The 24,771-nt window shown below is 41.5% G+C and overlaps 1 protein-coding gene across 3 annotated transcripts in view; it reads left to right on the top strand.

The window, feature by feature from the left end:
* The window catches only part of SUSD2 (sushi domain containing 2), a 181,700-nt gene that overhangs the window by 21,681 nt on the left and 135,248 nt on the right, over nucleotides 1–24,771 (top strand). For 2 of the 3 annotated variants that reach the window (XM_075178545.1, XM_075178544.1), the window contains exons 2-3: nucleotides 11,727–11,931; nucleotides 18,973–19,124. In XM_075178545.1, coding sequence (XP_075034646.1) covers nucleotides 11,727–11,931; nucleotides 18,973–19,124 — 357 coding nt within the window. Of the gene's footprint in view, nucleotides 1–11,726; nucleotides 11,932–15,833; nucleotides 15,902–18,972; nucleotides 19,125–24,771 lie in introns of those variants that run through there. The other variant, XM_075178547.1, reaches the window with a different exon arrangement.

Raw genomic sequence — 24,771 nt, forward strand, 5'->3', positions numbered from 1 at the left:
ACCGCTACTATTAGCAATATGTATAACAGCTGTGTACCTTGTAGCCAATATTGTGGTCAAAAAATAAATATGAATTGAGCATTGCTCTGCAGATTCCTCCCAGAAAAAAAATGCTGATTATTGCCGTAGTTATTAGTCCACATATAATTATAAACTTCTTCCGATGGATAATAATATCTATATAGCCATATGTATAGCTCCGTACGGAGTAAAGATAATCTGAAGCCTCCGCTTCCAGTTGGTTTTATAGTATTAGTTCACCATGAAAAGTGTATTCCACTTCATACCCCATAGATGGAGAACGACACATAAATGAGTAAGATATATTATAGTACTCACTGTCTCTGATTGGAATTAGATGCGTCGTTCTACACACCCGTTAATTTATACCATTAGAGAATCATCTCCTTAAGATCACTGTATGTCCGATGGTTATAGATTGGAGTCCCACTCCTTCATGATGCAGACTGGAATCGTGGGTGAATAATAGTGTAGCCTTTTAGGCTTTAGCGAAATACTCTCACGAATAACTTCCCGCACTGCATCAGATGATGGTCCTTGTGTAATCAGCGGTTCACAGCTGCGTGTGTAGCCGCCTGACCCACCACTAACTGTGGTGGAAGAAAGCTCCAAGCGGAGAGAGGGGTATGAAGAGACCGTAGGATTCCAACGGAGTCAATTATTTACTTCCAGATTGCTCCGGTGATGTCAACTCCTGCGTATGATGAGTGGAATATAGCCGTCACTTGAAGCATGTAGAAAATGAATAAAAATAGCACAATACGGTACCAAATGTATTAAGAGACCAACTAAATAGTTGACTCAATGCTCCTAACGCGTTTCATTACGGAACGTAACTTCATCAGAGGGAATGAACATATGCTATACTCTGTCCACCCTATGGATTATGCCTGTACCTCATTTGTCTACCTCAAATGTACTTGTTATGTTTTTTATATTTAATTGGCACTGATTGAATTTGTACTTGTATGTTTTGTTATTATGTTTAATTTGTATTTGTGTAATTTGTTTGCTGGCTGTCTGTAATTGCAGAATTTGTGGCGCCTTACAGAATGACGATGATGTAGTATATTGGCTATACAGCCTTACTCACATGAGTCAGAACAGATAGGCACAGGCCCACGCACCATTCGTCATTGTCCGCTCAACCGCTACTGAATACGTAATGAAAAATTAGTTACCTATAAAAAAATGTATGACATGGCCATTTTGGGGTGCCCTGTTCCCTTGTTTGTCGCCTTTGTTCCTATATCCTCAGGTCCACTAATCTACACTTAGGGAGGTGCCAGGTGGGCACTTTGCATGCTAGCACTTTTTCCAATAGAAAAGTGTTCTGAGTCCATAGTTCTCATTTACTCACATGGTGATATCATGAAGTGAAGGGGGTACACACAAGATTTAGAAACCATTGTATACAGCATCTTCAGGGCGTAATTGCTCCTATAAGACAGGAACGTTTCACCTTAACTTCAACCATTCACCACAGGAATGACTTACCGCTATGAATGGCAGCATTTTCATCTAAAATGCCATGCAGGTTAGTGTGCCAGGCTTGTTATTCACCACTGAGTCCAAAAGGTTCTAGCTACAATCATGTGATGAGCTATTATCACTGGTGGCTAATAATGCCTCTGCCTTAGAGTAGCCACACATACTTTCCCCACCAGCAACTTCAATATCTATTCTCCTAGCATATGAGTCTTTACCTAATGTTTCATGTCATTGTACGTAATTGTCACCTCAATGTGAAATGATTGGTTATATGTTAGCGCTTTTTAGATAAAAGATAAATAAAATATAATATATTTATAGAGTATTACAGAGATCAGAGACACTGTCCATGTGATAACAATAGTCCACAGACTTCACATATCTGGACTTTATTGCTGGGTGAGAAGAAGAAGAAAACTATTGTTACAGAAAACTCACATGAAATGTCCCCTAGAGTTGCCAGAAGATTGCATGGTCTGACGAGACCAAGATTGTACTTTTTGGCCTCAATGCCAGGTACTGTGCTTCTCACAAGTCTAGCATTGTTATCTTCTGACGGTCACTATACCTACTATGAAGCATGGTGGTGGTGGAAGCATGATGCTATGTGGATGCTTCTCTGCTTCAGGGACTGGAAACATGTCAAGTAGAGAGCATATAGAAATATAAAGGTATCTACATAGGAGAGGGATTTTAATTCAAAAGAATAATGGCCAAAGCATACAGTAAATTGCACATTAAAGTTTCTTTAATACAAAAAAAATCCAAAGTCCTGGAGTGGCCCAATCAAAGTCCTTAATTTCTATAAGAATCTGAAAATTGTTTTGCCAATGGTCCCCATCCAACCTGTTAAAACTTGAGCAATATTTGAAATTAATATGGATGAAAAATACAAGGTCTAGTGCTGGACACCTAGGACCATCTTCCAACCTAAGGCTAAGTTAACGTCTTCCTTTTAAAGCTTAGATCCCAGCTCCCTGGTCTTTTCCATTTTTTGTACTGGGTTACTGAAGGTCTCCTTGAATAGCTGATTTATAATCTAATGATTTTAGGAGGCAATGAGTAGCTGTGCCTCTTCCTTTTTCAGGGGCTTGCCTAGTGACGCTGCATTATATCCCTTTCTGATGTCACCTAGCTTTTGGCTGGAACACACCTATCCTGATACCTGAAGGTGTGCCTTGATGGTCCATCACTGCCCCTCCTGGCTTTCCCAACAAAACTATTGGACCCCTTGGCACCTGGGACCACCTCCCAACTTAAGTAGATAAGAAGAATATCTTTTATTTTAGTTATTGTCTTTAATCACAGCTATGTATTTCCTACAAAACAAAACCGCTTCAAAGGGGCATATTCAATTGACGGCGGGATTGCCGAAAATCCCGCGCTCAAAAAATATTACCGTTAATACGGTAATATCTCGCTGGATTTCATCTCGAAATCCAGCAAGTAAATTACCGTATTAACGGTTTTCCCGCGCAGGATTACCGTAATAACGGTAATATTTTTTGAGCGTGGGATTTTCGGCGATCCTGCCGTCAATTGAATATGCCCCAAAGTGTATAGAAGTTTGAATATTTAAATACCATGAATTGTTATCAGCATTCATTTATGCACTATTTATGCACTATCAGTATAATATCTGAAAGTAATCGTAGTTCACTGAACATGATCAAATGAGTTGAGATAACTAGTTTATTATTTTACGATACATATTATTTGTTAAGGATGTGTCAAGTTTAGTTAATGAATCACACACCATTATAATGATCTGTCAAATTCATCACCTGAACCTGCGTCATGTGTGTGACGAATTGTTAATCACAGCAAAACCGCTTGGGCTGTCTAAAATAATATGACATCCCCATTTTATTATAGCTCACATTCACTATTAATCCAATACTGCCACCACCAAGATTTTATTCCAAAGCTAACACTTTGCTTGAGTTCGTCGGGTCACCCTCACTTATATCCCACTGCAATGAAAACTTAAATTAACCATAGTAATTGTATTCCTTAAAATCCTCTGTGTTTCAGCTATGTAGCATTTTTAATAACCAATTTAACTAGCACGGGAATTTCTTGAGAACACAAAGACAGACTATTATTAAATGAAGTTTAATATGACTAAAAATGTCACAGTGCTAAAGGTATAAAAATATATAATAAAATGACACACACAGTTATATACAATTATGGGCAGCATAGTGGCTTAGTTTTTAGCACTTCTGGTTCACAGCACTGGGGTCATGAGTTTGATTCCCAACCATGGCCCTATCTGTGTATAGTTTGTAAGTTATCCCTGTGTTTGCCCGGGCTTCCTCCGGGTGCTCCAGTTTCCTCCCGTAGTCCAAAAACATACGGTTAATCAGGTGCTATTAAAAATTGACCTTAGCGTCTCTCTATCTATGTGTATGTATGTTAGGGAATTTAGACTGTAAGCTCGAATGGAGCAGGGACTGATGTGAGTGAGTTCTCTGTACAGCGCTGCGGTATTAGGGGTGCTATATAAATAGCTGATGATGATGAACTAGGCAAATGAGTTTCTTAAAATGTAGTCTGTTCTTCTGGGGAAACCGAACGAGTAAGGACAGCTACTCAATCACATTGACCCTCACAAAGTCAGGAACATACCAGTGTCATAAAGTTGCATTCAATAAATAGGGCATACATTTACACACAGATGCATACTAAACTTGAATATAAAATATATATTTTTTGGGGCCATAACTCAATTTTTATAGTTTTGCTATGAAGCAGACAGGATACTGGCAAAAGCAGCATTCTAGTAGAGAGCAAATCCACATTATAAGAATGGTTAGATTAACAGTTTCTTTACTTTCACACAGTAGGGCTAATGTTGAATAAGATTTACACCAGTTTGTGTAGCATTTCTCACATGAAACAGGAATTTTCTCCCAGAATCCAAAGGAAACTGATAGGCTAATGTGTGTAATAGAAGATTTAGACTATAAGCTCCACTTCAGCAGGGACAGATATGAATGATAAAGAAAAATATTTTCTGTTAAATCACTGCAGAATAAGTTGACACTATATAAAGTTGACACTATATAAAGGTTAATAATAATAAAATAATAATACTCCAAACAGTGACTTTTTTAGCAAATGTTTATTTTATCAAGAAGTAATTAGAGTATGTGTTCCGCCCTACTGTAATTTAACATGGTTGAAGTATCCTTTGTTGACGGTTTCATCCTGTTGGCACATAACACAATACATTACACTTCTTTAATTAAACTGGGACAGTGCCCCACCTAAATCCTTACCAATATACAGTATGTACTGTACTTGGCAGTGATCTCCACAAAACTCACAGCCCATTCAATAAACAGCAAAAAAAAAAAACAGAGAGAAAGTGCTTCACTTCCTTTTTATAGATGTTTAAAATACGTATATTTTTATGGTTCCTATAAACCAGTGTTGTCCAACCCGCGGCCCGCATGCGGCCCAGCCCGCCTGTAAATGTGGCCCAGCAGGAGTTTTGGTTGTGGCAAGGGGGCAGCGCTGTTAATGAAAAAAAAATCCTAAAAAAAAAAATACCTTGCGGTCAAGTCAGCTGGCGCTCCGGCTCCCTCCCTGGTCTCCTCCTCCGTGCGGCGCTTGCAGTGAATGTCGGGGATGACATCATCACACCCGACATCCATTTTGTAGCGCAGCACAGAGGAGTCACCCGCGCGAACTATCAGCAGCAGTGAAATATTACCTAGTATCTTATTGTTGTTACTCTGAATTTGGACTTTCTGCATCATGCAATTATGAACTAGCTGTGTTCTCTGTATGTATCTAATATAAATATTAAGAGATGATTGTATTTTTAATATTTTAAACCATTTTAAATGTGCAGTGCTGAGTAGGGTGAAAATATCACCCACTGTTACCCTCATCGGAGGCTGCTCCATGAGCCATTTTTCCCGCCACCCTATCTTTAAATCTCTGTAGATTTCTATTAGTCCTCCTGATGCTACCTATATCGGTGACCATTTCAAACTGGTCAATAAAAAAATTATTCATGGGTGCAAAAAGAGGAAAAAAAAGTTTTTGCCATTTAATTCCCCGAACCCCACTAAGGGGCAGATGCAGGTAAGTTAAATTGTACCTGGTAATGGGACTACTGCTTTAATCATGATTCTGCAACAGGTTTCCTAACTCTTACTAACTTCATTTCCAAGTAAGTTTAATATGTTAACTATGTTTTCTATGGTTTTTTGGATGATCAGCTATCGTTAGTGTTAGTGTATTTTATGTGCGGCCCAAACCAACTTGTCGTCTTCCAATGTGGCCCAGGGAAGCTAAAAGGTTGGACACCCCTGCTATAAACCATAAAAACTCCTTAAACTGGATCTAAAGTAATAACAATTTGCATGTATAATGCAATCAGCTTACTATTTCAGCTTATTTACCTCACAACTCTCCCTCTTTTAACCATGGCCTACCCCCCTTTCTTTCCAAATAATCCTCTGTTGGGTCCGATACATAGATATGAGTAGATCCCTTCATTAGGACCCCAAAATTTATGTTTGCCTTAAATAATAACTGTATTATCCATTATATATGTTATTCATGATTTGAATCATGAAAAAGTACATTTAGAAAACATTAAAATGTTCCCATATATCATTCTTACCTATTCTCCCGAAATGTCTGGAAGACTCAGGAGTCTTCCAGACATTCCGGGAGAGTAGGTAAGAATGAATTCCCTTATGAAGTGGGTGTCATCTTGGCCCCACCACTCAAGGTGCAATGGTGCGATCACAGCAATGCACCATGGAGTCAGGGGCAAAATGCTGGGCCCCCCACAATGGACATTTGACCGCACTTGAGTTTGATAAGGTTGGAAAATATGTCTTATATAAGGAATTAATAACATACTTACCTGACTATAGTACCAAAAGAGATCCACATCTGCCCTGGAAAAAAAATAATGTAAAATTTAGATAAAAGAGAAAAAAATGTATTTCAGGTAAAACCACTGGAAAAAATTATGTAGTTTCCTGAGGTGCAAATTCGGCAAAGATTGCTGGCAGTGAAAGGTTTAAGAGGTAAATTATCATAAAACCGAAAAACCAATACAGAATATAATAAAGCAAATGAATATATGTTTGAAGTCATCATTTCATACCACAAATGGGAAAAATATAAATCAAACTTTACTAAAAATTGCAGCACTCTGTTTTAGAGCGTACCTAGCTTTAGCTACAAAATCAGACCCAGAAGCTTCTAAGTGAGTAATCTAATGATGGATTTGCTGTTGCAGGGCTATCTTAACAGCATACTTGGCAACCTTTGAATAGTGAATTCTGGGAGATCCCGAGCAGGGGGCATGGTTGGAGGGCCGGAGGAGGCGTCATTTTGGCCCCACCCCCACGAAAAACATTGGCATTTTGTCGCGGAGGGGGGTCCAAAATGACACGATTCACCGCAAATCGCGTCATTTTGGCGAGTAAATTGCAGTATGCGGGATACTTGCCTGCTCTCCTGGGAGTCTGGAAGACCTACCTGGATTTCAGGAGTCTCCCGGACATTTCGGGAAAGTTGGCAAGTATGCTTAAGAGCATTATAGGCCCCCGGGCAACTGCCCAGCATGCCCATGCGTTAAGATGGCCCTGGCTGTGTGGTAGTATAAGAGTTCGTCTTTTATGAAACAGATGGGTTTTGCCTTCATAGACCCTTAGGATTAGTCCAAAACAAAACCAAGAAAAAGGATCCCCTGCACTCAGCTGTCAGCCAGCAAAAGACACAATTTATAAATAATACAATAAATAAATCAGAAGACTTAGCTGCATAGATTTACAAATACACATGTAAGCCAAAGATTTTATTATTGTTTTACATGCAGGTTTAAATAGGGTAATTTTTGCTGTCCTGCAGTTGAATACAGGAGTATCCTGTTTCTTGTGTTTATTTTTTTACTTGTAGTGAGCCATTTGCACCTTTTGTCAGTTATAAAGGGATTGAGCTACCTGTGTTATTTCTCATCTATAGGGGTCTATTTATGACCAATCATAGATTGCTCACTTTAATTTTCTTTTCTTAGCGCAATGATAGGAAATGAATTAAGGTGGCAATTTATGAAATGATTTATTAGCTGGAGCAGCGGCTCTGACAGCAGTCTGAGGATTCCACTGTGAACCAGGCCCAGTTTCTATGGCAGGATTGATCATATCTGCTCACTTAAAATGCTTTCCTCCAGCTTATCACATCGCTCTTCCATTCAGATAACAAATGACATGGTAAGAATGTAAGCCAGATATCTGTACTTGGAGACTCTGACTCATCTCCAACATCCACTGAAAATAAATGGACTGCACACAGGGGCGCACGCAGGATTGTTAGGGGGGGGGGTTTCCCCCCCCACCGAAAAAAAAAAACCCTGCGAGAGATCTGCCGCACATGCGCCCGCGCATGCGCAGCGGCTGCCGTTTTGGCAGTACTGTACTATGCAGCAGCTGCGGTGCTGTCAAAGAAGCGTCCGCGGCGCTGCTGTACAGCACCGCGGCGGACGCTTCTTTGACTTTGTTAGCGGAGACCCAGAAACCCCTCTGCGTGCGCCACTGGCACAAAAAGATGTAACCCAGGTAAAGTTATACAGTTATCCTCTAGACCAGGGTTTCCCAAACCCAGTCCTCAGGGCTCCCCAACAGTGCAGGTTTTCCGGATCGCATGTGACATAATTAGGACCACCTGTGGATATGTTACAATGTGTCAGTCAGTAATGAATACACCTGTGCTCCAGCAAGGAGATATGGAAAACCTGCACTGTTGGGGAGCCCTGAGGACTGGGTTTGGGAAACCCTGCTCTAGACTGTAGAAACAATGTTTGTCATGAATGTCACATCTAGAAACCCAGTTAGGGATCTCAGATTTCAAATATATTTTTGGGCCTATTTATCAATCAGGAATTTTCCCTGATATATAACAATTGTTTTCATGGGTCTTCACTTTTTTAGCTATCTACCATTTTGTGGTAGCCAACGCTGTCGAAAGTTGTTTTCCCTGGAGAAGAAGTGTCCTTCCTGGGTGATCTTTTGCCTCTAACATAATGCAGATTTGTTCTCCATGTCCGTCTGTACAAACTGCGCATGTGCAGCTAAATCCTTCCCATAACTTATACTAGGGGGTAAATGTAACAAGCTGCGAGATTCTGGCGGGTTTGAAAAGTGAAGATGTTGCCTGCAGCAACCAATAATTAGCTATCATTTACTAAATAAGTGATAACTAGAATCTGATTGCTATAGGCAAGTTCTCCACTTTTCAAACCCTCCGGAAACTTGCAGCTTGATACATTTACCCCCTGGATCTGAGAACCTTTCTGGATCCTTGTAACTTTGGAAGTTACATTAATTCCATGTGTCTCACACACCAAAATAGAAGCTTTTATGATCAGTTTGGGCAAGGAATCTGTTGCTCATAAATTCTATGTAAAGAGCTGTGTACGAATTGAATGCTAAAAAACATAGTAGTAATAATAATCCTAAATGACTGATTTGGTAGGTATTACTATTAACCTTTATTCAGAGTGCCACATGAAGCCTGCAGCGCTGTACACAGTGGTAGTCATATTTATGGTCCTTATAAGACCGACATTTACTTTAACGGCAAAAAATGACTGAAGGTGACTTGGGCGACATTAAGAAAAAGCAGACTGACCTGAATAATGACAACTGAACTATCCAACACTGTTCTGCAAAATCCCAAGCACAAGTAATGATGGCACTGTGTTTTTACATCATTTAAAATGGCGACCGCCAATTTTAAAACGGCAATGCCAGCTGCCATGTAAGGTAAGTGTTACGGTGGTAGGTTTAGAGTTAGGGTAAGTGATTGGGTTAGGGTAAGGAATCTGGTTAGTGATCGTATTAGGGTTAGGCATCGGGTTAGGGTTAGGCATTGGGTTAGGGTTAGGCATTGGGTGAGGGTTAGGCATTGGGTGAGGGTTAGTAATCTGGTTAGCGTTAGGGATCGGGTTAGGGTTAGGGATCGAGTGCCACCATTTCTGCTTTAAAACCATTCATATGGCGGTCACCATTTTAAATGACGGAAAAACGGTGTACGCTCATTACTTGTGCTCAGGATTTTACACAACACTGTCGTATAGTTCAGTTGTTATTATTCAGGTCAGTTTGCTTTTTTTAATGTCGCCCAAGTCACCTTTGATCATTTTTGTCGTTAAATTGCCGGTCTTATAATGATCGATAATTCATACCCAACCCACCGTACAGAGAGAAAACAACAAGACAGTATGGAATAACAGTATAATATAGTAAACAAATAAAACTACAACTATTAACATATCTACTGTGGTGCAATGGGTATATTCAGTGCAGGATGAAACCTGTGCACATTAGCGTGGGTGCAACTAAAGGGTCTAGAGCCACTGTAAGAGGTGCAAAGACAATGGAGGAGTGGAGTCAATGAGCAAAGAGCCCAAGAAGGAAGTGCGCAGTGTAGCTGGTGAGCAAAAGTTAAAGGTAAAGAGAACAGAAAATCAACAATGGTCCACTGTTTGCCAGGCTGCATCATTTACTCAACAGAGTGAATTTGGCCTAATACATGTTTTAAAATATATTTTGAATTCTCTAGCATTACACTATGTGATGGTGGCCCTACAATAACAATGGGGCGGAATTCTTAACCTAGTGTAAATAACATTTGACCTGTGGCCACATGACTATATATGACTGTAGAAATCCTTAATTATTCCTCTAAGTTTTTCATAGTCCCAGTTCCCTGCTGACAAAGAGAGTGTGGACTTTATTCAGCAATTACCACATTAAAATGTGGACATATCTGGAATGAATCAAACATTGGGTGACTCAAACATTTTCAAATAAAAAACACTTTTTTTTTGTTAGAAATTTTGAGTCATGTATTGATACAGGGCCAGGCCATTGGAAAAACAGGGAAGGCAGTGACTTAGGTACAGCTGCCTCTCCCCTGTTTCGGAGTACAATGTACTCCCATGATTCCATAACACAATTCCCCTATGGACCTGTCCTGACTTGATCACTGATACTGCATAAACTCTCATTGACATCCTGGATGCTCCCACTGGGACTTGCTGGTAGTTGCTATCAACCAATTGTTCATTGAAGGACAGGAAACTGATAACTATAAGTCTATATTAATGTTGCTTGATAGAGTTCAGTTTCCTTTGTCCACTAAACTCTGCTTGGTTGCCATATTACAGCAGAGCAGCAGAAATAGAGTTGCTCTCAGCCCAAGAGGCTGCTTGCAGCTCAGAAACATGGCAGCAACACAAATGTAAGTAGTGGACTCTACATTGTACCTTGGCCATCAAGGTATGGGATCTGAATTTCTACCGGGTGTGGTCTCGGCATTATAAACTACGAGCCAGAGAATGGGCTTTGCAACAGAAACTAGCCACCAAGCAATGGCTCTGATATTGACACTTGCAAAAGGGAACTGGCTCTGCATTGTACATCATGGGGTCTGTGGTGTACAGTTGCCACCAGCGAATGGGTACTGTATTGTACACTAGCCACTAGAGAAGAAGGTTTATACAAGTTCACTGTGTTTGGTATTTTGTGGAGCAGAATATTGTGTGAATATTTTGGGTGGGGTCATTATCCTTGTATAATGTGCAAGGTCTTTTTTTAATATGTGTGGACTGCTGGGTTTAGTGTGGATGGTTAAGTATAAATTTAATGTATCACTAGTTACAAGCATAAAACTTCCCTTCAGTACTGAGTAATTTCTAGCTAAGGGGGACCATATTCCTCCTACACACTTCCTATTTGTTCTATTGCTAAACAAATACTTTATTTTTTGCCTCACTCAAAAGTAAAATGCACTAAATGCATCTAAAAGGGACACAAAGGTGGGTGCAATTTAGATTTATGCTAAAACATAATGTTAAGGTTTATTGATTTTGTGTGCGACCTCCTGCATGAGAGCAAAACCACAACTAACAACTAGGTCAAACAGATTTACACTTGACATCTGGTTTCACTGGGTTTGTACAAAAGCCAGTGGGTGTAAGGCCTTAATGTCTTGGCGGTTTTCATTATGCTGCACAAATAGGTAGCAGTATTATCAGCAATAAGCAGACATGGACGTCTAAAAGCCTTTGCTAATACCTTTTATAAAGAATTACCATGGGATTATAGCATGAAACATGAGCCATTTAACTACCCAGTCCAATCGCACTAAAGTATTTTATGTAATTTATTTTTCAGGAGCACCAGAGTCTTGCCATTCAGAATGTGGTAGAACCCTTCAATCCTGCTCTTGCCATTCAAGTTGTGTAAACTTTGGAACCTGCTGTGTAGATTATCACAAATTATGTCTCCAAATTTCCCTTCACTCAGGAACACTAATGGGCGGGAAAGATTTTTCTATTCTAAATGTTACATTTGCTAACAATTCAAATGTGATATGCAGGTGAGTACGTAACTAAAACGAAAATTTAATTAATTAATTAAAAATGTAATTTAATGTATCTCTTTGTCTATTTGTTCTGTTTTCCCTGTTTCCTGTGAGCATGGACAGTTGCTTAGCACTAATTTAATTTAATGTCTGAGACTGTAGATCATACAGAATGGTTTGTTTGAGCACATGAGGAGTGGGGAAGAAGTCAGGTAAAGATCAAGCGAGCCACGTAATGAAGTATATTGTTGATATATGGGGCAGATTCAATTAGCCGTGATGTTCCGATGCACCTCTATGGGGCGCGAACATAAGTGAGCGCTACTTTCACTAATAAAAATTGCACATAGTGTCTCGGACTGTTCCGGGACACCAGGTGGCGATTTATTTTAGAATTGAGTCTGCCCCTATATATTGCTCAGTTTTCTCTGTTTCTCACAATGGCGTTTTCTTGTTCTGTTTTGTGCAGATCAGGAAAAAATGCTTTTTGTATGAACTTTCCATGATTGATCCTTGACTTGTAATGAAACACAAAGAAGTTAGTTCACTGTTTGTATGCCTTCTCTTAAATACATTTTCTATTGAAGAATAATATTTTTCCAAATATGTTTTATTGCCATTCCATATAATAAATCCAGAGATATGTTGAACATTGATCAAATTTTCTTACAGGGTAAATGGACAACATTAAGCAAGAATATATCCTTGATAAAATTATTAGCTAATCGTTGTCTTGAAATTATAGGAGAATATTTTTCAACAGGCAAAAGAGCCGTATTGCCAGTGAACACGGGTATTTATTACTTTGCCTAGTTCATCAAAAGGGTTACTGCCAGCAATAACATTGTTTCTGGATGCATGGGGAAGCCTATTTAAAAACTATATCCTCTGTACTTGTACCACTGCAGTGCCACCTCAAGATGGCGATAATAGAGTGAAAGCTTTAAAAAAATGCTTTATTCCTGAGGTGTCTTACTTTTTGAAATGTTTATGCTCCACTGTTTAGAGTACTGTACTTTTACATCCTATATTTTGTTCTTTGTTTATGTTTGTATTCAAAATTGTCAAAAGAAAAAGTAAAAAAAAATGCTTTATTCCTAGAGTTCCTAGATCATTAGTCTGATGCTGCTGTAATATTTTTTGACAAATTTCAGAACAGTTTTGTGTGATAAAAAAATCCTTCTTGTTGGCATGATCCTCCGGAGACCTATTATAAATATGCCCACAGTGTCAGTTCAGCTAACCATTCATGGATTGGTATCTGATCTTGTGGCGTCTTGAACTTTTATTTTTGAAATAGTGAGGGTAGGTCAAGTTGTTTGTGTGTTTATATTACAATTGGTGCCCGATTTGAAAGTAGGAAAAGAGCAGTACCAACGTATATTGAAAACATTTTTAAATTGCTTGTTTAGTGTCCAGCAAAATGATTTGTGTATATTCCCTCCAGCACTAGAATTCGACTGGTGTTAAGATCTCTTTGTTAAGAGCTGTCTCAAGCAAGTCTAATGTAAATAGGTATAAGAGTCTAGTGTAGGCTGGGTCCAGAGTTGGCTTTGCATTCAACTGCTGCTAACATTAGAAGACTTTTTTGTCCTTATGTGGGATATTAATTGAATTCTGTGGTTGAGTAAAAAGATGTATTTTACACAATTATATGAAAGGGGCTTATGCAAAGCACCCAAAATATCTTTCAGTTTGGTGAGACCTAAATGAGCCCATTGAACAAAGGGGCATTTTCTTTTACTGTTTTAAAATTCCAAGTTTCCTACAAAATAGAAGAACAAGAAATGCATGTAATGCAGATTGTTTTTCTCGCCTGACTAATTTCCCAGCTCTGTAAGTGGTATTAATGACAGGGCCTGATCAACCACTAGGCTGACCAGGCTGCAGCCTGGGGCGCTGGGTCCCGGGGGGCGCGGCGCTGCGGGTGTTTTTTTTTTTTTTCCATTCTTTTTTTTTTTCTTCATTCATTTTTTTTTCGGGGTGGGGGAGGGGGGGTTGCCGCGGGGGGATGCCGCAGGGGGGGTCACCGTGGGGGGGGTGGAGGGCTCGACGATCAAAAGCATTGGTGGTCAGTGATTAGCAACACACAGCCAATCGCCAGGCTGCCTGTTGCTGTGCAGCAGACAGGAAGCAGGACGTCTTCACTTCCTATCTGCTGATCTGAGGAGAGGAGCGATGCTAGCACAACTACAGGTAAGTGAAGGGGGGAACTGCCCTGCATATCTATAGGGAGGGGGGGGGAACTGCCCTGCATATCTATAGGGAGGGGGGGGGAACTGCCCTGCATATCTATAGGGAGGGGGGGGACTGCCCTGCATATCTATAGGGAGGGGGGGGACTGCCCTGCATATCTATAGGGAGGGGGGGAACTGCCCTGCATATCTATAGGGAGGGGGGGGAACTGCCCTGCATATCTATAGGGAGGGGGGGGGACTGCCCTGCATATCTATAGGGAGGGGGGGGGAACTGCCCTGCATATCTATAGGGAGGGGGGGGGGAAACTGCCCTGCATATCTATAGGGAGGGGGGGGGGAACTGCCCTGCATATCTATAGGGAGGGGGGGGGAACTGCCCTGCATATCTATAGGGAGAGGGGGGGGGGGGGACTGCCCTGCATATCTATAGGGGGGAGGGAACTGCCCTGCTTATCTATAGGGAGGGGGGGACTGCCCTGCATATCTATATGGAGGGGGGGGGGACTGCCCTGCATATCTATAGGGAGGGGGGGGGACTGCCCTGCATATCTATAGGGAGGGGGGGGAACTGCCCTGCATATCTATAGGGAGGGGGGAGAACTGCCGTGCATATCTATAGGGAGGGGGGGGGACTGCCCTGCATATCTATAGGGAGGGGGGGAACTGCCCTGCATATCTATAGGGAGGGGGGGGAACTGCCCTGCATACCTATAGGGAGGGGGGGAACTGCCCTGCATATCTATAGGGAGGGGGGGAACTGCCCTGCATATCTATAGGGAGGGGGGGAACTGCCCTGCATATCTATAGGGAGGGGGGGGAACTGCCCTGCATATCTATAAGGAGGGGGGGAACTGCCCTGCATCTCTATAGGGAGGGGGAGAACTGCCCTGCATATCTATAGGGAGGGGGAGAACTGCCCTGCATATCTATAGGGAGGGGGAGAACTGCCCTGCATATCTATAGGGAGGGGGAACTGCCCTGCATATCTATAGGAGGGGGGGGGAAACTACCCTGCATATCTATAGGGAGGGGGGAACTACCCTGCATATCTATAGGGAGGGGGGAACTACACTGCATATCTATAGGGAGGGGGGGGGGAACTACCCTGCATATCTATAGGGAGGGAGAGGGGGGACTGTCATGCATATGTATAGGGAGGGAGAGGGGGACTGTCCTACAAATCTATAGGGTGGGAGGGGGGGGCTGCCATGAAAATCTATAGGGAGGGAGAGAGGTTGATATGTATGAAGGAGGGCAGAGGAGGGGGGCTGATATATGTGACTGGGGGAGTTTTGATGTGATGGGGGGGGGGATAGCTACAGAGTGGAGGTAAGGAAAATAGCTGCAAGGGGGATGGATGCAGGGTGGGAGGTAAAGAAAATGGCTGCAGCAGGGGTTAAGAAAAATGGCTGTGGGGGGGGGGTTGTGGTTAAGGAAAATGGCTGCAGGGGGTATTTAAAAAATAGAGCAGCTTTGGGGGGCAGAATCTCATGATTGTGTGGTGGGCACATGGGTGGTCTCAGCAATCACTAGAATACTAAATATTAGTGAGATGGGGCTTGTAGAGGTTTGTATTTGATTGACAACAAATATTCAGATATTGCTTATATATGCCTGTCCAATGGGGTACTTTTAGCTGGCCATAATGGAGTGTTTTGTTTTAACTAAAGGGCCTAATCATTCAGGGTTTGCATTATAATACATTTTTGCATTTTCAAAACAGGACGCCAACTTTCCAGAAGCCAGCGAGAGGATAACAAAGTTGCAAGAGAGAAGAGCAAGAACAGGTAAGAGACAATGGCACAATCTGTCTAAATTTGAATGCTGGAGAATACACCTGAACATTCATATTCAGGAGTGTTCCTATACACCTAAATATATTCGGAGGAGGGGGGGGGGGCGCTGCGGCCGTATTAGCCTAGGGCGGCCAGAACCCTTAATCAGGCCCTGATTAATGAGAATGCTGTCAACTGGGTAGCCTTTCAGTTTAGTTAGGGGTGCATGTAACATGTAGTTGTGGAATAGCGAGGTGCAGATTTGGAAATCTACGGCAGTGTCTGTGTTTGTATTCTTGTTTCCAATCCAGTCAATAGCAAATCGTTGCTGGCAAGCAATGTTATAAAATGTAAGATTTGGCAGGTTAACTCCACCTCTGTGAAGTGATCCACAAAGCTTTTGTTAAGAGTTTGCTTTATTTTCATCAAATGGCATTGACTCAAGTATAGGTTTTGCCAATAATTTTTTTTGACCTGCAGGATGACTGCTTTGTTGCTGTAGGTGTCTAGTTTATTATGGTCCTGAGTGAGTGCCACCATCATATAGGTCAAATATTGTTGGACTAAGAGAAGGGGAAAATGATCCCACAAGCCTGACTTTGCTCGAACAAACATTGCCAAGGCTTCTGACTTATCAAAGTTTATGTTAAAGCATGAGAAAGATGTAAATGGACTCATTGTATCAGTGATTATAGGATCATAGTGAGAGGAGATCATCCATAAAAGCATTAAGTTTGAGATCTCTAGTTTCATTTTCATGCCATGTAAATCTGTTAGTAAGTGTCAAATGGTTGATTAAGGGATCTAGGTCCAAGTTGAAAAGCGAAGGTGAAAGGGGGCATAGGGGGTTTAGAATAAATATTGTTTACTGTGGCCACGGGATCTGAGTATATGATGCATACTAGATTTTGGAATTTTTTTATGAAAGTGTTGGAATTTCAAAAGGGTTTTTGAGGTGCGACCAGGCTAGTATATCAAACTTTTTTTTGTGTCAAGTTAGACAATGTCCTTAGCTTTGAACGAATGTAATGACTGCAATTGCTGCACAGATACCCATTACTGAATATCTGTGTTTAACAAAGCCTAATTGAGCAGGCTAGACCAGGCATAGCACAAGGAATTGAAGTCTATTGGCTATCACTTTGGAAAGAATATACAAATAGTTTACTTGTTGCTTCATCCATGAAACTTGTTTCTTAAAAAGTTCTGAACTCTTTCTGTGAACAAGGTATCTTAAATTTGTTTAGCTTGGAGTTAATTGCCCTTACTAGATGTTTTGTTTGTGGTACGCTGCTGTGAGTGTGTTAATTCTTTCATTGGTTCAGAAAACCATGGAATCTCCAGTGTCTTGTAAATTGTCTAATCATATCTAATTATAAAGTTAGAGGTATAGCAACATGGTCAGAAACAATAGTATATTTGATGTATGCCTTTTCAATTTTAGGGAAAAGGTGTTCTGATACGACAACATAATTTATGCTGTAGTATCCCCCATGAGGATGTGAGTAAAAGAGTCCTCTTGTTAAAGATAGGAGACCTTCCAGGAACCAAATCTAAATGTATGAGGAACTAGATGCTATTGGGTAATAAGTTGTATTTTTTGAAACTGACCTCCATCTAGTCCCTGGATGGATCTCAGACTGTGTTGAACTCACCCCCAAAAATCAGGTTTTGCCCCCAGTCAATAATATTCTAATAAACAGCATTAAAAATTGAATGTTTTGAATAGTTGGGGTATATACATTAACCAATGTGTTTTTTGTGTGGTCAATGGTCATGTCAAAAATAACAATTCAGGGACTTGTTGAGCAAATTGCAAGTCCTATCATGTATGAGACAGAAATTCAGCCCTGATCCAAGTGTCTTTCAAGGTAGATATCCTCTCTATTGCCCATTTGGTTTCCTTGAAGTAATAAATTATGGGGTTTGAAGCACCTGAGGTGTGACATGATTGTTTTCCCTTTTAATAAAATGGCTCTGTTCCTCTACATTCTGGGGAGCAACATGTAATGCAGACCGGATAATGACGCAATCCCTATCCAGTCAATCTTATTGACTGGATAGGTATAGACTCATCCTCCTCCTGGTTTGGGTAAAGCTAACTGACAGATGGTTGTAATACAGCAGATGTCCCCTCCATCTCCCAGTAAGCACAGTGGAGTTGTTCTTTGTAAGATATTGGTTGTGATGTTACGTGAGCTAACCAAAAATATAAATAACAGTTACAGTAAGAAATAAGTTTAGTAGGATCTCTATACACAGATTGTGGTAATGTGACATCACCAGGATTGCAATTCCCCAAATTTTGTCTTTTATTAGATAAAGTGGAAGTTAGTTTGATTACCAGAGGATGGTGATTCAAAGATTCTCTACAATTCTCAGTTTAGCCGGAAAGAAAAGTGAGAATTTAATCTTTCTCTCACAAAATTGCTCAGTGATTGGGCTAAACTGTCTGAGCTTTTTAGCAACTTGGCTGGAAAAATTCTGAGTTAGTAGTTAGAGATTTTTCTGTGTTGTCCAACAGTTTATATTTATTTGTGTAATTCATGATTTTCATGATTGCAGGTTATGGAAGCTGATGGTCTTTTAGATTATTAGGGCCAATTCTGTGTGCCGTCTCTATGATGAAGGGCTGGTTTTTGGTGTTCGTTTTCAGTTGGCGGGAATACCCAATATTTTTAGATTGTTTTGACAACAGCGATTTTCAAAGTTGTCTACTTGTCATCTAGAGAGTTTGTTAATTTGGTGATGGTTTACTGTGTGACGACACAAACCAGATGGATGTACTTTTGCTTTGTTGATGTGTAACATGGTAAAGGTTAAATGCATTAGAATATTCCCCAGATCAGTAAACAAAGACAAAACAGGAGATATAGCACTCACACTTCTCTACTGTTGGCATGAGTGAGGGGTGCAGGGGATATTATGGTACATAGGCACATAGGTGGAGAGGATGCTTGTAATTGCACCCTTTTTCATTAGTAGGCAACTAAGTGCTAGAAGTTGGTAGAATATCACAATTACGGGTCACAATGAACTCTCACTCTTAATGTCAAAAATAATGTAGATTTGTCTACCAACAGATTCGACAATGAAACAGATACTCAGGGTTACGTCGATGCATCTGGGCAAGCTCACTGCATTTCCCCACTAATCTTTCAGACTGGACACATCAAGTTTACTTTGTCAACTGATAATGGGCAGAGCTTCTCCTCATCTGGAACATGGCTAGCAGGTGAGTTTATATATATATCACAAATTAATTAATTCTAAAATTCAGCACATGCACATCCAAACTGACACAGCCTCGACAAAATTCTACATGTAAGCACAAGAAGATGGAATATAATACAATAAGGCCAATAAAATTAAAGAACTTTAAAAAAGTGGTAAATCCCCAGGCCCTGACGGCTTCACGGCCGCATACTACAAGAAATTTTCTGATTTGTTGGCCCCTCATCTCAAATCCCTTTATAACAACACTCTCCAAGGTGACCCTCTCCCGTCAGAGATGCTGGAGGCCAAAATTGTAGTTATCCCTAAAGACGGTAAAGACCCGCTCCACTGTGCTAGCTACAGGCCAATCTCTCTCCTCAATCTCGATTTGAAAATTTATGCCAAAATCCTAGCAAACCGTCTGAATGCCTTCCTCCCTTCTCTGATCCAGTATGACCAAGTAGGGTTTATCCCAGGACACCAGGCGAGGGACAATACCAGACGTGCCATTGACATCATCCATATTACAAATTCCAGGAGATCCCCAACTATTATGCTCTCTCTGGATGCTGAAAAAGCATTTGACAGGATCTCTTGGGACTTTATGAAAGCGGCTCGCTGGCGACTTCCTCACTGGCGTCCTAGCATTATACACCACCCCTACTGCTAAAGTCCTGGTTAATGGCACTCCCTCAGAATCATTCTCCATTCGAAATGGAACACGACAGGGTTGCCCCCTTTCCCCTCTGATATTTGCTCTGATAATTAAACCTCTGGCTTCCAAAATTAGGTCTAATCCTAGCATACAGGGGGTCAAGGTGGGTAATACGAACTCCAAGATCTCACTCTTTGCAGACGATATCCTCCTATCACTTACCCAACCGGGGATCTCCTTGCCCAACCTATATGCCATCCTTCAGAACTACAGCGATGTTTCGGGCTATAAGATAAACTACACCAAGTCAGAGACCATGCTGCTTCATGTTTCTCCTCGGGATACCGAGCTCCTCCGGGCTAACTTTAATTTCAAATGGCAGAATAGGAAGATCAAATACCTGGGGGTTTTCCTCACTTCTCGCTATGACCTCCTCTTTTGTGAGAATTTCCTACCCCTTTTCTCCAAGACGCAATCAGCGCTGACCTCCTGGAACCGCCTTATTATTTCGTGGCTGGGCAGGATCATAGCTGTCAAAATGAACATACTCCCCAAATGGCTGTACCTCTTCCAAACCCTTCCGGTAGCTGTCCCTGCCTCTTTCCCTGCCAACATCCAGAAGGCCCTCACCCGCTTTATTTGGAACCATAGACCTCCTAGAGTCTCATCCAATATCTTAAAAGGACCAATCCCTGGAGGAGGAAGAGGCCTTCCTGACATCAAATTATACTACTTGGCATCCCACATTTCGCAAATCGTTGCCTCCTACGCTCCCTCTGGCTCCACTGCATGGCTTGATATAGAATCGGCCCATCTAACCCTGCCTGATCTCTCCTCTCTCTGGGGCGTATCTCCCGCCCGTCGCCCCCCTGCTGTTAGAGCACTGCCTTCTATCAAATTTGATGCTATGCTCTGGGACTCCAACTCCTTCAAACTAAAACTTTCAACTGCAATATCTCCTTTAACCCCCATCTGGCATAACCCGGTGTTCCCTCCCGGATCTGCCTCTACAACCCACCGTAACTGGTCTCGTGCAGGGCTTAAATTTCCAGTAGATTTTTCCAAACAGGGCCGCTGGCTTTCGCTAGCGGATCTCCAACCCCAATCCCCGTCCCAAATCTTCAGCCCCTTTGAATTCTTCCAAATTAATCATTTCTTGCGATCCCTGCCACCAACCTATGTTCTTAGGGACCTTACTCCATTTGAATCTCTTTGTAGAAAACATCCCTTGGACAAGGGCATGATTTCTCAAATATATAGCATTCTTCTCACTTCTGCCCTTCCCTCTCCAAACCCTCATGAAGACGAGTGGGAAAAGGACCTTGGTCCTCCCCCGGATAAAGAGGCTTGGGAGGACATGAGACTGGGGATAGCTAAATGCTCTATATCAACTAAACTCAAGGAAACCTCTTACAAAATTTATTACCGTTGGTATTACACTCCCACAAGACTCCATAGAATGTTTCCCTCTTCCTCGCCCTGCTGTTGGCGGGACTGTGGCCAAAGGGGTACGATGTTTCATATTTGGTGGTCTTGCCCGATTATCACCACCTTCTGGGATTCAGTCCATAGTTTCCTAAATACCCTTTTTGAAGCCCCTATCCCGAAAGATCCCTGGATATTTCTTTTATGTTACCCTCCCCAAGACCTGGACAAATTCTCCAAGAAATTAACTGCCCACATCCTGACAGCAGCCAAATCACTCATAGCCCTTAATTGGAAAAAGACCTCACCTCCATCCCTTTTGGCTCTCAAGAAGCAGATTTGGCACGTGGCCGCTATGGAGGATATTACGTACTACCTCCACGATAGAGGCCACGTCTTCAGTCAAGTCTGGGCTCCATGGCTAGCCGTGGAACACACCTTCCCCCCTCAACGCTCCACGTCCTCCCACCTGACCCATGTGCGATGACCCTAACTCTTCCCGACACATATCTCCCCCTCTGCTATAGGCTCAACACACCCTAGTTATCCTCTAAATACTTACAGTGCTTATCTTTGTGGTCCTACCCCCCTCACCCCTCCCCCACAATCCATTTTGTTCCTACACCCATTTTATATTACTCTTTAAAAATGTAAAAACCGGTCATTTTTGTCTAAAGGTTTCCTAATATGCGATACACCACAATAACTGTTGTGATTTTACTGTGCATGCTACACAGTGTTATCGTTTTGCTATCTGTATTTTCTTGATTGACCACTGAAAATAACAAATTATAAAAAAAATAAATTAAAGAACTTTGATAACAACTCTTCCAATGAAATTCCAAAACCATTAGTGGATCTATAATTCAAAGTTAGAGAACACAGTAGAGAACTTATAGTGTAGCTAGTATTTACACCAAAATAGTGTTATACTATAATTTGTGTACTTTGATAAAATGAAAAATAGCTTATCAAATATGTTGAACAGCACTTATAGAAACTTCACAAAAGAGCCACAATGGGAGCTCCTCAGGAGCAGCCCATGTCATCTATGAGCTCCTCAGGAGCAGCTCATGCCATCTATGAGCTCCTCAGGAGCAGCCCATGTCATCTATGAGCTCCTCAGGAGCAGTCCATGTCATCTATGAGCTCCTCAGGAGCAGCTCATGTCATCTATGAGCTCCTCAGGAGCAGTCCATGTCATCTATGAGCTCCTCAGGAGCAGTCCATGTCATCTATGAGCTCCTCAGGAGCAGCTCATGCCATCTATGAGCTCCTCAGGAGCAGCCCATGTCATCTATGAGCTCCTCAGGAGCAGCCCATGTCATCTATGAGCTCCTCAGGAGCAGCCCATGTCATCTATGAGCTCCTCAGGAGCAGTCCATGTCATCTATGAGCTCCTCAGGAGCAGCTCATGCCATCTATGAGCTCCTCAGGAGCAGCCCATGTCATCTATGAGCTCCTCAGGAGCAGTCCATGTCATCTATGAGCTCCTCAGGAGCAGCCATGTCATCTATGAGGGTTTTTAATCCATATAGATTATGCTGGAAGATTCCATGTAAGTATTTATTAAACCCACTGCACTACACAAAAATTTGGGGCACAATTAAGTCAGTTATGTACAGTGGCAATATTATTTATATATTTATTTATATATTAAATGGGTCATTATTATTTAATGTATTTATTTAATACATTGGAGAATTATTTATTTATTAAATGGGGCACTATGCCTTGTTTCTTTGTTAATCTGGACATTATCAGATATTTATTTAGTAATGAGGGCATCATACTTTATTTATGATATGGCTCACACTGGAAACCCAGATGAACTTTTAGAACAAGATGTGAGAAGGGTCTACACTTACAGCCAGCTGCCTTTCCCATAGAGAGTAATGTTCTCACAGGTACTCAGATGTCCCGAGGACTTAAACTCAGCGTTGTAAAAGTTTATCTTACGTTCCAGGTAGCGATGAAGTATAGAGACTAGGAGTATAGTATACTAAGCGGTATACGGCAGGCCAACTAGTAAAGATGCAAATGGTCAAGGGCAGGCAGCGAGCAGGGATAGCCATACACAAACCAGAAGGTCAGGTCAGGGATTGAGCAAGTGAAGTCCGAAAACAAAGCCAAGGGTTTAGAAGGGCAGCAGATAAGCAGTATCGAGGAACAAGCAGGGTCAAACAACAGGTAATCAATCAAAATATCAGGTCGCAGCAACACAGCAGGCTTGACGAATAATGCAGGGCGCAGACAATTTAACCGGCAGGAAGGCTAAGCCCTCCATTTCATTTAAACAATGGGGGACAATCAGGATGCTCCATTGGGAGTGAGTCTCCAACAGAACAGCTGGTAATCAGCCAGGACGGTAGAGGCAGTCTGCCTGAGAGAATAGCTGTTGCTAGGTAACAGCCATAGACATCGAAACAGTGGGAACAGTCATGAGTAGCTTGGCGGCTCATGAGCAGGAATCGGCCAGCAATCATAGCATCCCTGCTGCTAGGCAATACCCAGGACAGTGTCAGTGTAAGCCGTTGCAAGTAGCACGGTGGCTCATAGCAATTTATTATTAAGGAAATATTTTAGGACTATTAGCTACTTCCCCGGTGCCCACTGGCCAAGGGTACCAGGAAGGGTCTTGTGCTTAGCATTGGGCCAGGCATCAGGTGTAGGGACCTAAACATTTGCTTGGGCCCCTTATTGGACCAAACTCATTGTTGAGTAGCGCTGAGATGTTACAGAAGGGGAGATTCAAGATAACTCAGCAACCTCTTTTTTCAGCATTATTTTTGGCGGCTTTTCCAACAGTTTTGCAAAGTACAACTTGATACTTAGTGCCTTTTATTTTTACAATATAAAAAATCGGGACGGGGTTGTGTATTATAGTGCTTTGTAACACAGCAATTTTCTGGCATTTCCTCAGTGATTTTGCTTTTAATAAATCAAACTGCCACAATCTATATAATTTATTATAACAATGACACAGTGAATGCTGAGTTTATATTCTGCTGGGCACACATGGGGTGATTTTCTCCCTTGGTCTAGCGGCTAGTGTCAGGATTAGTTTCCAATTTGATAACACGCAGGTAGCCAAACTGGGCAGATCCAGACGTTTAGAGGGAAATGACAGTGCACATTATTTAAGCTCACTCTCGTCTATTCTCGAACAACACATGCAACGAAAGGCTGAAGTAATGCTTGTCGTGTGGAATAGCTCCCAGATGCTCCGATACTTTCCCTTATACATTTCACTTAATAGCATTTTATTAAACATGACACTGGCACCCTCTTCAAATGGCAAATGACAGGAAATAAACACATTGGGCCTGATTCAAATTGGAAGGCAACTTGCGTTTTAAAAAAAGCACGAAACTTGAACATATTCAAATTCAAGCGTATCTTAAGCTTCCATTTGAATCTGGGAGTTAGTACACTTTGCCTACACAGTACTTGTATGTCAGAAGGAAGAGACTGCAGTATGTGCACAAGCATATGTGCAAAATAAGGTCACATCAGAATGCATAAAAAAAAGTATATTATAAAACAAATGAGCATCTCTTAACAGTATAATCACTATTAAAAATAT

The sequence above is a fragment of the Mixophyes fleayi genome, chromosome 1 (genome assembly GCF_038048845.1).
Source record: "Mixophyes fleayi isolate aMixFle1 chromosome 1, aMixFle1.hap1, whole genome shotgun sequence".
Classification (NCBI taxonomy): domain Eukaryota; kingdom Metazoa; phylum Chordata; class Amphibia; order Anura; family Limnodynastidae; genus Mixophyes; species Mixophyes fleayi.